The sequence below is a fragment of the Podarcis gaigeae genome (assembly GCF_964106915.1).
Source record: "Podarcis gaigeae genome assembly, chromosome: 1".
Lineage (NCBI taxonomy): Eukaryota > Metazoa > Chordata > Lepidosauria > Squamata > Lacertidae > Podarcis > Podarcis gaigeae.
In genome coordinates this window covers 20,066,438-20,083,330 of record NC_139678.1, presented here as the reverse complement: position 1 = coordinate 20,083,330, position 16,893 = coordinate 20,066,438, and the positions used below count along the sequence as shown (strand labels likewise).

Genomic DNA, 16,893 nt, shown 5'->3' with positions numbered 1-16,893 from the left:
TGTGGCTCCTGGCATCTTCCAAAGCCTTATGGAGCGTCTCCTGCAAGGGCTTCCGGGCGTGGTACCATATTTTGATGACGTCTTGGTGTCTGCAGACTCACACCAGCAGCTGTTCGAGCGCCTCCGTGCCGTGCTGACCAGCTTCCAAGAGGCCGGGCTCAAGGTAAAGAGGGAGAATTGCCAGATCACCGTTCCACAAGTAGAGTTCCTGGGCTATCTTATCGATGCCTCCGGCCTTCACCCGACCACATCCAAGATCCGCGCTATCCAGCAGGCCCCCACCCCAAAGAACAAGACGGAGTTGCAGGCATTCCTGGGGCTGCTGAACTTTTATAACATGTTCCTGCCCCACAAAGCCACAGTGGCTGAGCCTCTTCACCGACTCCTTAGTACAAAGACGCCTTGGGCCTGGGGTCATCGGGAGACGGCGGCCTTCAACGCGGTCAAGGCTCTCCTTTCATCAGACAGTGTGCTGGTACAGTACAGTGAATCCAGGCCGCTGGTCCTTGCCTGCGACGCCTCACCTTTTGGCATCGGTGCTGTCCTTAGTCACCGTTTTCCAGATGGAAGAGAAGCACCACTCGCCTACTTTTCCAGGACACTATCTCCGACGGAACGGAATTACAGCCAGCTCGACAAGGAGGCATTGGCACTTGTGGCTGGAGTGAAGAGGTTCCATGAATACCTCTATGGCAGGACTTTTGACCTCATCACTGACCACAAGCCACTCCTGGGCCTCCTCGCCGGTGATCGTCCAACTCCACCGGTCCTCTCGCCACGCATGCTGCGATGGACTGTTTTCCTGGCTGCCTACCACTACCGGCTCATCCGTCACCCAGGGAAATCGATGGGCCATGCCGACGCCCTCAGCCGTTGCTCTCTTCCAGCATTTGTGGAAGACCCGGCTCCAGCTTCATCGCTCCTTCTGATTGAGTATCTTCCGGCAGCGCCTGTATCAGCTGCCACTGTGGCCTCCGCGTCTGCCCAGGATCGCACCATCAGCCAGGTGCTCAACTGGGTGTGGAGGGGGTGGCCACAAGGGCCTTTTGCATCGGAGTTCCAGCCCTTCGCAACCAGACAACATGAACTCTCAGCTCATCGCGGCTGTCTGCTGTGGGGAGACCGCGTCGTGATTCCCCAGGGACTCCGTCAGCGCGTCCTGGAGGCTCTGCACGTTGGCCACCTGGGAATTGTCAAAATGAAGGCGTTGGCTCGGTGTTACGTCTGGTGGCCTAATATGGACGATGCCATCATTGCCTGGGTGTCCGCCTGTCAAGCGTGCCAAGAGTCGAGGCCTGCACCACCGGCAGCTAAGGGACACACCTGGGAGACGCCAAAGACACCCTGGTCGAGGGTGCACATTGATCTGGCTGGCCCCTTTCACGGCCGGACCTTTATGGTAGTGGTGGACGCCTATTCCAAATGGCTGGAGGTCGCCCTGATGCCCTCCACCACTACCGAAGCTGTCATCCGGGTGCTGCGAGGCCTGTTTGCAACGCATGGGTGTCCTGATGTCCTTGTCTCTGACAATGGACCACAGTTCACGTCAGGCATGTTTGAGCGGTATCTTTTGGGACTGGGCATCCGCCATGCCCTAACGGCACCCTTTCATCCATCCAGCAACGGGCAAGCGGAAAGAATGGTGCGCTCGGCAAAAGAGGCACTGGCGCGCCTGGACCGGGGAGACTGGCATGAGCGGGTCGCCGAATACTTGTTCGTGCAACACATCACCCCTCATGCGGCCACAGGGAGGAGTCCTGCTGAACTGCTTATGGGCCACCGCCTCAGGTCACCGCTCGACCGGCTACACCCAGACTTTGCCGTGGCTGAACCCCCGGGCTGTGCCAACGCGCCACGGTCATTTGTCCCAGGAAACCAGGTCTTTGCCCGGAACTATGTGGGGGACATTCCTTGGGTGCCAGCCACAGTAGTGGGAGTCACTGGACCTCGCTCGTACCAGGTGGCACTCGAAGACGGACGCTTGTGGCGACGGCACATAGACCAGCTTAGGCGCAGGGTTGGGGACTTGGACACTACCAAGGTGCCCCCAACTGCGCTTGCGGCTCCAGAAGAGACACGTACAGATGGCGAGGCCCCACCTACACCTCCCTCGCAAACTGCCAGCGTGGAGCCGAACCAAGCCGCTTCAGAGGGTCTGCCAGACTTACCACAGACTCAGACCACTCCACTTGCGGAGGCTCCACCCACAGCAGCGGATCCAGGGGATTTGGTTCCAACGCCACCTAGGGTCGCACCACAGCCTCAGCAAGAACTGTGTGGCTCTCCGGACTTGGCTACCAGTCCCCGGCGGTCTGGCAGAGTTTCCAAGCGCCCAACTTATTTAAAGGACTATGTTGTTGGACATGTATCACTGTTGGTCTAAGTATGGGAAATGTAACCAATATGCTTTTGTGCCTAATTGAACCATTACGCTTAGTGCTGTATATAAGGAAACCATTACGATTGTAACTAACACCTTATCTCGGTGGGGAGGGGTGTTATGTAGTAAAGTTTCACCCTGGGCCAGCAGGGGGATACTGTATATAGTTTTCACTCAGGTCTGTAGATAGTTTTCCCTCAGGTCCGCGTCAGTTATTTTAGGCGGGAACTCTGGGCTGTTGTTGTTACAATGTTGACAGCCGGCTGCCTATAAAAGCAGGCCGGCTGAGCTGTTTGCAGTCAGTTCTATTCCAGTTTACGAAATAAAGAGCTATTTGGAGAAATCGCTGGTCGTCGGCTATGTCAACCCACAACTTAACAGAAAGACTGGCTGCTTCTTGAGAACACAGACATTTTGGACCTAGAAGGTTTCAATAATGTTTTTGGTGGCATGCATATTTGTGGTACGACAAGGTTAAAGCACATAAAGCATTTAAAAACCATATTGTCAGGAAAGCATTGTTTAATGTCTGGATAAGATATAAAGACTTACTGGAAAATAAAACCCCAAGGTGGTTGTCACCAATGGAAGCGAAGGCTCAGAAAAAGCTCAATATGGAGGCCAAATGGCCGAAATATTGGGAAATTTTGGAACAAGAAGGAGACAAATTGAAATTACAGAGTTTTGAGAAATTAAAAGATAAAGTGCGAGACTGGCTTCATTATTATCAAATAAGAGAGGCCTATAATTTGGGCAAAGAAATTGGCTTCCAGGTGGAAAAATCAAAATTGGAAACAGAACTGTTAGATCCCTAAACCACGATACTTTCAAGAATGTATAACTTGCTGTTAAAATGGAATACGCAGGATGAAACGGTTAAATCTGCTATGATTAAATGGGCACACGACATTGGTCATAACATTATGTTTGCTGACTGGGAACAGTTGTGGACCACCGGTATGAAATTTACGGCATGTAATGCCTTAAGAGAGAATATTATGAAAATGATATACATGACACCAGTCAAACTTGCCCGATAACAAATGTTGGAAATGTAAAGAAAATGAAGGTACATTCTTTCACCTTTGGTGGATGTGCCCAAAGATTAAGGCTTTCTGGGAGACGATCTATAATGAAATGAAAAAGGTATTTAAATATACCTTTCTGAAGAAACCAGAGGCCTTTCTCCTGGGCATAGTCGGCCAATTGGTGCCAAAGAAGGATAGAACTTTCTTTATGTATGCAACAACAGCAGCAAGAATACTTATTGCAAAGTATTGGAAGACACTAGATCTACCCACCCTGGTAGAGTGGCAGATGAAGGTGATGGACTATATTGAATTGGCAGAAATGACTGGCAGAATCCGAGACCTGGGAGAAGAGTTGGTGGAAGAAGATTGGAAGAAATTTAAAGACTATCTGCAGAAACACTGTAAAATTAATGAATGTTAAAATGATGTTGGACTGAAAATAAGTGGCATTAGCAACAAAGTTAATAAGAATATGCAAAAATGAATTGATAATGGATGAAAATTTAGAGTTATAATATGTTAACATATAGAGTTAAGATAAAGGAAAGAGGGTAAGGATTTGCTGATTTGATTATGTAAAGGGGAATACAAAAGGGGTGTGTGTGAGGAGGTCAAGGAAACAAGCTAATGAGTTTAAAGCTATAAGAAATGGATTTGTTTTTAATTCTTTTTATCTATTTGTTTTTTGTATTTTGTATTTTTCTTTTTCCTTTTTCATGTATTTTGTATGTTTTCTTTTTCTATTTTTTCTTTTCATATGTTTTGTTTTTCTTTGTATTTTGTAAACCTATGTCTTTGTAAAATCTCAATAAATATTCCATAAAAAAAAAACAAGATGAGAAGGCTCTCAGCCATGTTCTCTGGGATGCAGTGGGAAAGAGCCGGCCAGCAAACCTACTTTCATGTGCCTCTGTTCAAAAGTAAATGCAAATACTCTCCCCAGCCTCCTTATATTATCACTCTAAGATTTTGGCGCTCTTCCTAGTGTGCAGAGTGGTCCTGCCGGCATCACTGCTTGTGAGCGCCTGTTTCCAAGCTAGTGGGTCACCTGCTCCTCTCGCTGCCACAAATCCTCAGATAATAAAAGGTTTAGCATCGGCATGTCAGTCACTGTAAGTTCACACAAATTGAAGTCGGCGGAGCTAGCCTTGCATGTACCGGCAGAGTCTCTGTCAAAGAACAGAGGCAGCAATGCACTTTATACCGTAGTTCATTAGTGTTTTAAGGCAGCCGTCTGATTTGAAAAGGGCTAGTTAGACCAAGCATGAAATCAGTATGGAAAGAGTGGGAAAGGAGCCCAGATTACCTAGCATTTTCCATCATTGCTTTGGCTTCTTGTTGTGTCCTGGACGCACTGTGTCTTTCTGAGAAAAGACCATTGAAACAGAATAAAGAAGCAATGGGTGTTGACTGTTGTGAGGAACTATAATTTGAGCCTCCCCCACCCCCCACCCCCGGAGTCAAATCCAAAGGGACTGTGATGGAATAGAAAAAGAGGCAGAGAACATTTCTTTACAGAGCTCACAATGCCAGTAAGTGCTAAGAGAGTCTCATGTAGACCAGGGTGGAATCTACACACATATAAAAAAATGCTTTGAAAATGCTTTTTTTTAAAAAAAAAAAACTGTTTTGAAAAATACATTGAATTTGCCATAGCTCACCATTGCCATCTAGTGTCATGTTTGTAGACTGCATTTTACAACACACTTGTAAACATTTTATTTGCAGCTGTATAGCTGAGTCTCAGGAAACCTTTGGTACTCCAGATTGTTGCTGAACTACAACTCCCATCATCCCTAGCCATGAGCTATGTGGCTGATGGGAGTTGTAGTTCAGCTCCCCATGCTTGATATAAATAGTGGAGCACTAATCCGTAGTGGATGGCATGATGGGGTGCCGCCTATCACCGGACCAACAGGCCTGTAACTTCCAGGAATTTCTTGGGATCACTTTTTAAAAATTGTGTTACACAGACTATTTTCCAATTCTCAGGTATGGAAGCTCATGGACAAGTTATGTTTTTTGTTTTTGTTTGTTCACATTTGAGTTCTTTGAGAACTCTCACAGGGAGGTAATCTGCTAAAATCTGCAGATCAAACTGAGTCAGGAAAGTTGGCCCACTATGCATGACTCGTCCCATTTCATGATTCACAGCAGAATATGGATTGGAAAGGAAGAATCGGATGTACTTGTACAGGGAAGCAAGCCAGCCCTGTTTTGACAAACATAATTAAAAATGCTCTGTACACGTAGCTGTCATTTCACTCTGCAGACTCCTGCTTTGACATAACCATTCATATAGCAGACTAAAATAAATAAGCAAATGTCCTTTGCCCAAAAGAGCATGGAAGTAAGTGTCCCAACATATTTAAGTCAATGAAATAAATCTATACAAGGTTGGTTCATCAGCAGGAATGCCAAGCACAGAATGACTGGCTCACTACAAGAAGTGCTCATAGAATGAATTACTCATGAGCAGCCTCATGCATTGTTGCAATGCAAGCAGAGACTCATGGGAAAACAGCGAAGAGGCTCCAACCAGAATAAAGCCAATCTGGAGGAACTGCAGTGAGGAATGGACTGCTCTGCAAATGCAAACAACAGTTCAGATCAAGGGAAGTAATAGTACCACTCTATTATGCCTTGGTCAGACCACACCTGGAATCCTGTGTCCAATTCTGGGCACCACAATTTAAGAAGGATATTGACAAGCTGGAACGTATGCAGAGGAGGGCAGCCAAGATGATCAAGGGTCTGGAAAGTGGAAACTAAGCCTTACAAGGAACGTTTGAAGGAGCTGGGTATGTTTAGCCTGGAAAAGAGGATATGTGATAGCCATCTTCCAATATCTTAAGGGCTGTCACATGGAAGAAGGAGCATGCTTGTTGTTCGACAGTGGAACAGACTCCCACGAGAGGTGGCGGATTGGCCAGTGTGGTGTAGTGCTTAAGAGCAGTAGACTCGTAATCTGGTGAACTGGGTTTGCATCTCCGCTCCTCCACATGCAGCTGCTGGGTGACCTTGGGCTAGTCACACTTTTCTCTCAGTCTCTCAGCCTCACTCACCTCAGAGTATTTGTTGTGGGGGAGGAAGGGAAAGGAGATTGTTAGCCGCTTTGAGACTCCTCAGGGTAGTGATAAAGCGGGATATCAAATCCAAACTCTTCTTCTTCCAACCTTGGAGGTTTTTAGCAGAGGTTGGATGGTCCCCTGTCATGGATGCTTTAGCTAAGATTCCTGCATTGCAAGGGGTTGGACTAGATAGCCCTTGGGTCCCTTCTATGATTCTATGAGTTCAGCAACCATGACCTTTGCAGATTCAGAGTTAACGCTTTTCGTTTGCTTATCACTGCTGTGTGAGGGAGATCATTTTCATTTAACTTTAATATGTTTCTTCATATTGTTGTTGAAGAGGGTTCCAGAAGTCGGTTTGAGTATAGGGAGGCTTGAGCCAAGGAGACGGTTAGTGAGCGCCCTCTACTGACTAGAACCATTAGCTGTCAAGGAAAAAAAATGGAAATCAAAGTTTCTTAGCGGCACGACGGGTGCCAGAGATCTGCGGGCTGTTTGCTGTAGAAACCTTGCCACTTTAGGGTTATGGAAATTGTAGGGATTCCACAGGGAAACTGTTGTGTAAGACTCATACAAGAGCTACAAAGAACTCCTCAAAATTAGGATACAAAGATTGGTACAGTATTTTCATTTCATTTCCTTATTTGAACTTCCAGCCTGCTCTTCGTACACATGATCAGGGTGGGTTACGGAAGTGTATTGAAAGCATTGTAAAATAACTTGTACAGTGGTACCTCAGGTTACATACGCTTCAGGTTACATATGCTTCAGGTTACAGACTCTGCTAACCCAGAAATATTACCTCGGGTTAAGAAATTTGCTTCAGGATGAGAACAGAAATCGTGCTCCGGCGGCACGGCAGCAACAGGAGGCCCCATTAGCTAAAGTGGTGCTTCAGGTTAAGAACAGTTTCAGGTTAAGAACGGACGTCCAGAACGAATTAAGTACTTAACCTGAAGTACCACTGTACATTAAAGAACAACAAAAAACAGCAAATTGAGAAGAGTTGGAAAGGTCCACAAAAGCAATCTAATACAGCTCCCTGCAATGCAGGAATCTTTTGCCCAACACGGGGCTCAAACCCACAACCCTGGGATTAAGAGTTTCCTGCTGTAGTGACAGAGCTATGGATCAAATAGCACAGACAAGAAAGGGAAGTGGGGGGGGGGGGCTCTTTAGTTAAATGAACCAGTCTTTCTGCTTCCAGCCCCCAATGTGCTTCTGTGGCAATTCTGAGGCGTTTGGAGCTTACACTTCACAAGAAGCAGCATTGGCGAACAAACCTCGGCTCGGATGACGACGTGAAAGACTCTGAAGCAAATTGCCTTTGAAGGCCCACTCTCTGGATGTCAGCACGGATCGTCATATTAAATGGTACACGGAGCTTGAGGATATGCTGTGCGGGCTGCACTAGGGGATGCAGGGAAACACGCTCCACCACAATTGCCTCCTGTCAAACCCAGCAGTTGGGTTAGGCCTGTTCAAGCTACAGTGCCGAGGAAACATCCCACCCCCCCAAAAAATGACCGTTTTTTGCAATCCTTTCCTTGTGGCTTGCATTGCCCTTTTAAAAACAAATAAAGTTGGAATCCACCACTTCGGTGGTCCCATTCTCAGGGAAGAAGTTGCAGGATACAAATTTAGGAATTGTTTTGGTTTGGATCAGTTAGTCAGCTCACACAAATGAGGCATACACACCAACTCCTCTGTATCGTAGACTCCCACTGCTTAAATGAAAAGTGTCTCCTCCTGATTTTCACAGATTTCCCCATCACATTCCAGGCCTTTACTGAAGGTTCCCCAAGAAAGGCTTTTGGGGTACATGGGCGCTTTCATGGAGAATAAAAGAAAAAGCCCAACTCTAATCCACTGGCTAGTATCTATTATCATCATTATTATTATTTATTATACCACCCTCAGGTAGCATATAAATACCCACAGGTCTCAGGGCAGTTCACAGAATAAAACCACAATATAAAACCACAAAATATATAATCAAAATCAAAACAGTATCTATCAACACACTTTAACTTACCCTGAAGTTTAGCACTCCGGATAACTGCTCTAGCATTTTAGTGGCTGTCTTCAGGCAATGAAAACTGGTTATCCCTGAAAGGTGTAAATTTGTAGTGCCTGCTTTTAAGCGCAAGACATGGGAGGCCATAAGTAAGCGCAGCGATGAAGCTTTGCTCTCTCAGTTAATCATATCCCCATGTTGTGTGCATTCCCCCCCCCCCCGCAAAAAATGTAAAATAAAAAATCAAATGACTTATGGGTGATCACTTCAGTCGCTTGAGTGCAGTTAACTGATTCAGACATGTCTACCTTAATTTCTCATTGATAAGTAGTAGCTGTGTGATCACAAGGGGATGTGGAAACTCAGTGGTGTTTTACAATGTCTTGTTTATACACATTCCTGTCACCATCGGACAGTGCAGTCATGGACCAAGACACACATGTGGGATCCTGCAGTGTGCTAGTTGTGGGCCTGGACTTCATAGTATATATGGGAATCTAGTATTTGGGGTGACTTTTGCTAAGAGTCAGGGACGCAGGTGGCGCTGTGGGTTAAAGCCTCAGTGCCTAGGACTTGCCGATTGAAAGGTCGGCAGTTCGAATCCCTGCGGCGGGGTGCGCTCCCACTGCTCGGTCCCAGCGCCTGCCAACCTAGCAGTTCGAAAGCACCTCCGGGTGCAAGTAGATAAATAGGGACCGCTTACCAGCGGGAAGGTAAACGGCGTTTCCGTGTGCAGCTCTGGCTCGCCAGAGCAGCGATGTCACGCTGGCCACGTGACCCGGAAGTGTCTCCGGACAGCGCTGGCCCCTGGCCTCTTAAGTGAGATGGGCGCACAACCCCAGAGTCTGTCAAGACTGGCCCGTACGGGCAGGGGTACCTTTACCTTTATTACCTTTGCTAAGAGTCAAAAGGCTGGTTTTGGTTTCCTTATCATATAATTGTAGCGTTCCTGCTGATTTGGACGCTACCAAAGACAACTGCGAGAGACAGTGGAGTGGCTGGCATGCTCTAGTCCATGGAGTCACAAAGAGTCGGATACGACTAAACGACTAAACAACAACAAAGAAGGGGGGGAAATTGGCTATGTGCATCAGACCTTTTTACAGTTCCAATGATAAGTCAACACAAGAAAACCCACACAAAACATCAGTTTAGACTGTTTATTTTGATGACAGCAGCTGACAAAAATCATGAATTAATTGCATTGAACAGAACACCGTATTTGTGTAAGGCCTTTACTAGTCGATATACATCAAAATTGGTACCAAGAAACTATGCTGGAAGCATAGCTGGGGGTGGAGGGAACTACCGTGTTTGAAGCCAAGTAAGGGAAAAAGAAAAAGAGGAAAAAGGACAACTGCAGCTCTCTTCCAGAGTAGCTTCTAGTTTTCATATGATTCTACAGTTTGGTTTTGCATTTATTTTTTACAATATCAGGCTATATACAAAATTATACCACACAAAGTGAAGTACATGTGTACTAATGAATTCAACTTGATTTCAAAATGTAAACACAAACCAGCATTTGCAAAAAGTTCCATTTCCTGTCAGAATCGTAAGCTGTAGAAGGCTGGTGATGGACGAGGCAAGGTTATAAACAACAGCAATTCAAGAGAACGTATACCCGCATGTTTGTCACTGTCGAAAAATACTCTATTGCTACGAGGCCTGGCATGTTTCACATGTAAAACAGATTTCTACTAAATTAACCACTTCTTCCTAATTTACAAATACAGTACGTAGAAAACGAATGAGGTGTCCCATTGGCAGGCTGTCTAGCTCAAGTCCGTTTCCAAGAGATTCGGATACTTTTACATCAGCAGCTGCTAATGTATAGAGCTTCAAGGATGCAGCTTACGGTTTATAATGTTCACTAAATGGTGGTTAATGCAACGTAATATTAATCCAAAATCAAAAGAACACCAGCTCACAGCAAAGCGTTAGGGACAGGCAAGAAAGATAGCACATGAAGCAGAGAGGGAGGGAAAGTAGCAAAGAACTAGCCTGAGTAGTAGTTGAAGAAGCTGAAGGGATGGTTGACTGAAAGTGTCAAAGGCAGGAAGCAAACTAGAGCGACATGATAGTGGCCCACTTTCAAAGTGTTAATTCCTGCCTTGAGCTGAATGTGGTGCCGTAACCCATTCTACCAGCCCTGCAAGCCAAAGGGAAACCTTTTCTGTGTCACCTTTCTCATAGTCAAGGAGGACTGTGGTAGCAGTTGGTTTTTAGAAGGAAAAGTGGGATTTCTAGCTAGGAAAGCACGTTCACAGGATACCACAACTGTGTGCAAATGATGCCTGAGCAAAACTGGGACTGTGCAAGACTTTTGATGTGAACTCATTGGAGAAGAGCCATAGCTTAGCATAAGAACATCTGCTTTGCATGCAGAAGGTGCCAGTTTCAGTTACTGGCATCTCCACTCTTCGAAAGCTAGATGGACTTGGTATGAGGCAGCTTCCTATGTTCCTCTGCCATTGCGAAACAGACACTCCCACAGATCATCTATGTGAAGCAACTGGGTTTAATTGTACATATTTTACACCGACATAGAACACCTTGCCTTCTGCAAAGTAGCAAGTTGCAAAATGTTAGTTATTTGGTTCTTATATGTTCCAGAAAATTATGTTCTTGACACTTCCTTCTGTTGATCAAGGGAAACAGATAGGGTATCAGCAACTACCAGAAGGATGTAGACACATATTGCAACCTGCCTGAATCAGGACAGTGAATACACAACAATGGTTGCACGAGTTAACCACTCCAAACCAGCTGCATTTGGATCTAAATGCAAGGGCTTGCTTGTAGCTTCTTTTCCTCTTGAGAAGTTCTCAAAAGTTGGTTCAAAATCTGTTTCTGCACCTAGATCAGCACCCAATGGGCCATTACCATGCTAAAATCTCACCGACTCATTACCAGTTTTCCTTCTCGTCTTGCAGACATTAGACTACCACGAAGGCTTTGGCGCAGTTGGCTAGAGGCTAACGAAGGAGCTCCGATGAGAAGCTACTTGAGTTGAATTGACACAAATTAGCTTTCAACCCTGGTTCTTCTGCATTTGACCATTTGTGTCACACAGTCAAGAGATTAAGGACAGATCTAGACCAAGTGGCACCACTTATTTAAAATGTGTACTTTAGATTAATGCATCTTCTTTTGCCTTTTCTGCACAACACTGTATTGAGAAATGTGGGGTATTCTTATTGGATGGACATGTTAAAGGAAGTTTATGATGGGATGGTTTGGTCTATCTGTTTACTTCACGAGAAGCCTGTAAGTGCCACTGTTCCTTTATCTTCAGTGCATGTGATGGAAGAGCAGATAAAGCACCTGCAGGGTCAGCAAACTTTTTCAGCCGGAGGCTGGTCCACTGTCCCTCAGACCTTGTGGGGGGCCAGACAATTTTTTTTGGGGGGGGAGGGAATGAACAAATTCCTATGCCCCACAGATAACCCAGAGATGCATTTTAAATAAAAGGACACATTCTACTCATGTAAAAACACACTGATTCCTGAACCATCCGCAGGCTGGATTTGGAAGGTGACTGGGCCGGATCCGGCCCCCGGGCCTTAGTTTGCCTACCCATGACCTAAAGGGAAACTGGCAAATAAGAAACAGCATTGCTTTGCCTTTGCAAAAAAAAGCATCACAATACACAAAGCGCAACAGGCTGAATAATAATAACCATAAACATTTTATTGGTTATTTCCTAACGTAAAGGTCTAGCCCAGTATGTGCAATATATACAGTTCATATGTACGGTATATACAATAACATGTTTACAGTTATTATTGTTCAGCCTGTTGCGCTTTGTGTATTGTGAGAACTGTATTTGCGTAGCAAGGTATTGAATATGTTTTGCAAAAAAGGCAGCAACACACCAACGTGCTATTTCTGCAATAAATATCAATTAGCATTTTGATTTAAGTCCTTCGTAGTAATGTCTGTTTGTTAATGGAAGCACTCCCAAGAAGGCAGGCAGTCTGATTCTTCTTATGCACTGTGGGTCTAATCTTTAAGTTGTTCTAGGTCCAGCCATCTGTATCAATTACTACCATTATTTAAGCTGCAAAATACTGCCAACAGTGCACTCAGGACAAGTGAAACTGTGTTTATTCCCAACACATCAGTAAATGTATTGACTTTACTTCTTCTCAACTCATTGTCATCATGTTAACATAGCAATCAGCAATGTGAAGTGGAGAAAGATTACTTTGCATTAAGTGCTGTTAGACAAGGTGCCCAGAACATCCATCCTAATAGCTTGGTGAAGTTTGTAAGTAACTTAGGTTGGGGATGGGCAATATTTTGAACCAAAAATAAATAATCCAGGGTCATAGTGCCAAATGGCATGCATACAGAGCCATGAATGCAGGGGAAAACACTGCAGGAAGCCGTGGCTGTTATATTGGCCACGGTATCCCAAAGGAAAGAAAGATGGGGAATGAATGCTGTAAACACTTGTAGCCAATGTCAGAAATAAAAATACTAACCTCAGAAGAGTGGGGTAGATTGCAATTTCCCTAGTGCATTAGAGCAGGGGTGAGGAACCAAAATATCTGGAGGGTCAAAGATTCCCTACCCCTGGTTTAGAGACAGCTGATTGTAATGTTATTGCTTAACTTACTGGTGCTTGTTCTTTGCTCTATTAGCACCTATCTCCAAATATCTCACTCATTCACTCAAACACTAGCTGGCTACCTCTGCCCAGAGGACCTTTATTCAAATGTATACATTGCTTCTAAACTATGTTAAGAAAGCAGCTTTTAAATGACAGCAACTTATTTCATTGCTGAATGTCTCCATGAAGAACCCCAAAATGCAGAGTTTATTTTGAAGAAACTGCAGTTGCCACTGTGTGCCAGAAAAGAAGCTTAATATGAATCTGCATACCCTTCTCAGGGTACAATATTTCTGAGCTCTGTTTCCAATGAAAAAGTGTACACAAATTAGGTTTTGAAATCAATTAAGAACATTAAGATCACTGTAGAACAGCAGCTTGTCAAATCAATCAAAAAATATTCTGATATCTGAACAAGTTTTAAATAACTTTGCTGTGAAAATTGGAAAAAATGACTATCAAGATGTAACTTGCATAGCATTTAAACTGAATGAACTCATGTCAACATATACAAGTCCCAATATTCCTTTCACAAGACACCTTTCCCCACAAACTTCATTCTCTCTGTGTGTATTCAGAACCAACCGCTCACTAGACCCCTTTTTCCTATGCAGCAATCTGAATAACTGCAAGCACTGCAATCCATTTTTAATGTCACTGATGATCTTGTAGTGTTCTGCCCCTTTAAGTGATTTGCATAAGTTTTAAAACTACGTAAGGACAAAATGCACATTTATTAACAACTATTTTAAAAAGGCAATATACAGGCAATATTCTTTAAAGTGCAACACAACAGAACATGTCTGCAACATTCAGATTGCTCAAATCTCCACAAAAGGAAGAATTCATTATGAAGGGGAAACAATTAGTGTCCACAGTTGTCTGAAAACAATTTTCTGACCAGGTATCAAGACAGATTGTCCTTGTTGCTAAGTGCCACATGTGAGACACTCACAATTAGCAAAATAATTGAAATCCCCTTTTCCTTTTAGTATCCTGTAGTGTCCATGTCTCACGCCAGACATCAACCCTGTTACAGAAGGGCACTAATGTAACCCTTTGCTTTTTTAAACATATTTCAACCATGGTTGGGGAACCCCTTTATATACATGTAGACTGATAAGCATGGGAAGTGTGGTTGCTTCAAAAGAAGGACAAAAATACCCTGCCAACAACAAATATCAAGATACCACGGAGGACATAGCGCACAGTCTAAAGCAAGCATTTTCCTGGATTTGGCCGTAATATTTTTTTTGAAGGTGCCACTTCATTTGGCACTGACCAAACTTGCTTTCAGGTTTTGCCATCAAATTGCTTTCCAATCTCTTGTGTTCCTGAGATAAGCATATTAAAAGGATACGTCCCATCTAAAGCTGCCATGAGGATAAACAATTTATGCTTCCAGTTTCCCAGTGTCTGTACGTCAAACACGCTTAAAGCTATCAGTCCTCTCCAAGCCGCCACTTCTGGGACTCTTCCTGACGCACATCGGGCCTGATTTGGTTTCTCATGCCGCCCAACACATTTGACGTTGCCTCCGTTGCCATTATGAGAGGTTTCACCACAGTTGGCGGGATCTGGCGGAGGACACCTCCCACCGCTCCAGTGACTCCTCTGTTCTCATGTTCTCGAGCAGCAGTTTCATAGATGGTATGCGCCGTATCGGTAATCCCCTTAAGAGAGTCCCAGACACACAAAACAGAGTGTTAAGAACTGCACCATCTCCCTTTAGTGAAGTAAACTGCTTGGGGAAGGGGAGGCGGTGGGTTGGGTCATCAGTCTTTATAAGCCCCAGAATCCCTGTCAATTACATCCCATTATTCACCGCAATGAAACAGGGAAGCCCTTCCCACAGAGCAGCAAAACGGTGAATTCAGTTCTTGCAGACCCACACTGGCTAAGTAGCTTGATGCCCACGTGAGTCGCCTAAGCTCCAGAAGCTGGTTTCAAGGCGAGTAGATACAACCAGTGGTGAAATGCAGTGTGTGGCCTGCTGGGCCGCACATTGGGCAGAGAAACAAAATGTCAGGCATGGATTTAAATCTGTTCCTAGTCGTTGGAAAGAAACCAACGACAGAGCAATCAGAGCCAGCAGTGGTTAGAGGTTCCAGAGCGTCACAAAGGGCAGCTGAAATGCCACATTCCACAGATACCAAGGAACTGCAACCCTCTCTTGGGTGTCCACCTGAGAAACCAACATGGAGAAAATACCACTCCCCTAAGGAGAATTAAAATTATTGTGCAGAAAAATGAAGGATATATAGCCTCATTAAAGCCATAGCAATATCCTAAAAATGGCATCTATCCCTCCCTCAGTGAATGCAATGCAGATGGCCAGAAGACAATGGTAATGCTCCTTACCTCTTTTACAACGCTGTATGCTTTGGCCACACCTTCACGAAGGTCCACAGGTTGATGAGCCAGGCGGTAGCGAGAAAGTCGTTTGATCTTCTTTGTCTCAATTAAACTAGGCCCGGGGGAAACCATGTCATAAGCTGTTTCTGCAGCTGCCTAAGTATCAGTTTCAATAAATAAATCAAAAACACATTCTCTTATCACGTGTGGTGAGCCAGTAAAAACCTAGATATGGCCATAATATCCAATTATTTGTACATTATGATAAGCCTCCTAGCTTTTTAAAACACAAGCCAATGCTAAATATTAAGAATACATTCTCATCTCCCAGGGCTCCTTGTAATCTATCTATCCACTCCTGCCTATTCCCAACATACACTAAGACATGGTCCAAAAAAGAGCAAATTATGGCGTTCAAAGGGACCAATTAGAGCACACCTTCATTTTCTCTCAACTAAGTTAATTATTGACATTCACTTCTGTAGGGATATAATATTTCTTGGGGGTATTACTGTGGTGTGGATAAAATCAGTCTTTCATCTCCAACCCTACGCTACCTGGGCTCTGTTGACATGATTTCCATGGGGAGCCGCAATACGCATTCCCACAGTCTCTTTACAATATATAAGCCCTCCTCTCTCACACAACGCCTGCTGCATCTACAGATATTTTGCCAGCAATTAATAGACATGACTTCCAAAGGGGAAAAAACCCCAGTGTGTTCAGATTTCTGCATTCATGCCTAACTCTTTAAAATGCTATTCCAAATACCAAGCTACCGAAACATCACAGGCCACACCTTCCCTCCTCTTAATTAAGGATGAAACAAGAGAGATCTCAGTTAGCAATGTAATTGTAGGCTTTAGTTGACTTCTGAAACCATTTCCCAAAATCTTGTTTGCTTCAAATAAGATTAGAACTCCTTTGCCTATCCCCATCGATAAAGGGAAAACATACCTGTATGGTCTGAACCATTCTGTTTGTCAGTTCCAACGCTGCCATTGCAGTAGATGTACCAAAAGAAGCTGCACCTCTCTGAAAGCCTCTTACAATGCGGCCGTCTTTTCGGTATTGTTCTATTGGTAACCACACCAAGTCTTTTAGACCCTGCACTGTAATTAAAGATAGCATGCCATGGATAATCGCTCAGGAAAAATATTCATTCATATGAATGCATGTGCATAGAATAAAAAACAGAGAGGCTTAAAAAATACTGCAGGAACGTACCTAATTGAACCAATGAATGCATTGGCCCGACTCCTCCTAGAATACCTGGTAGCTGGTTTTTCTTGATGTCGTTAATCCATTCTGAGATGGCGTAAGAGAAAAGCTTATCCACACCTAGCAACCTGTGTGTGTACAAAAGTAACATTTTGTTACCTAAAGAATGATAGGAAGGTATGATGGAGAGACTACATCAC

The 16,893-nt window shown here is 44.5% G+C and overlaps 1 protein-coding gene across 4 annotated transcripts in view; it reads right to left on the bottom strand.

The window, feature by feature from the left end:
- Nucleotides 1-13,832: 13,832 nt before the first annotated feature.
- ATG2B (autophagy related 2B) overlaps nucleotides 13,833-16,893 on the bottom strand; it is a 43,079-nt gene continuing 40,018 nt past the window's right edge. For all 4 annotated transcript variants that reach the window (XM_083730343.1, XM_083730345.1, XM_083730344.1 and 1 more), the window contains exons 39-42: nucleotides 16,700-16,821; nucleotides 16,430-16,584; nucleotides 15,479-15,628; nucleotides 13,833-14,790 (exon numbers count right to left, since the gene is read on the bottom strand). In XM_083730343.1, coding sequence (XP_083586469.1) covers nucleotides 14,560-14,790; nucleotides 15,479-15,628; nucleotides 16,430-16,584; nucleotides 16,700-16,821 — 658 coding nt within the window. In that variant the 3' untranslated portion in view covers nucleotides 13,833-14,559. The remainder of the gene's footprint in view (nucleotides 14,791-15,478; nucleotides 15,629-16,429; nucleotides 16,585-16,699; nucleotides 16,822-16,893) is intronic.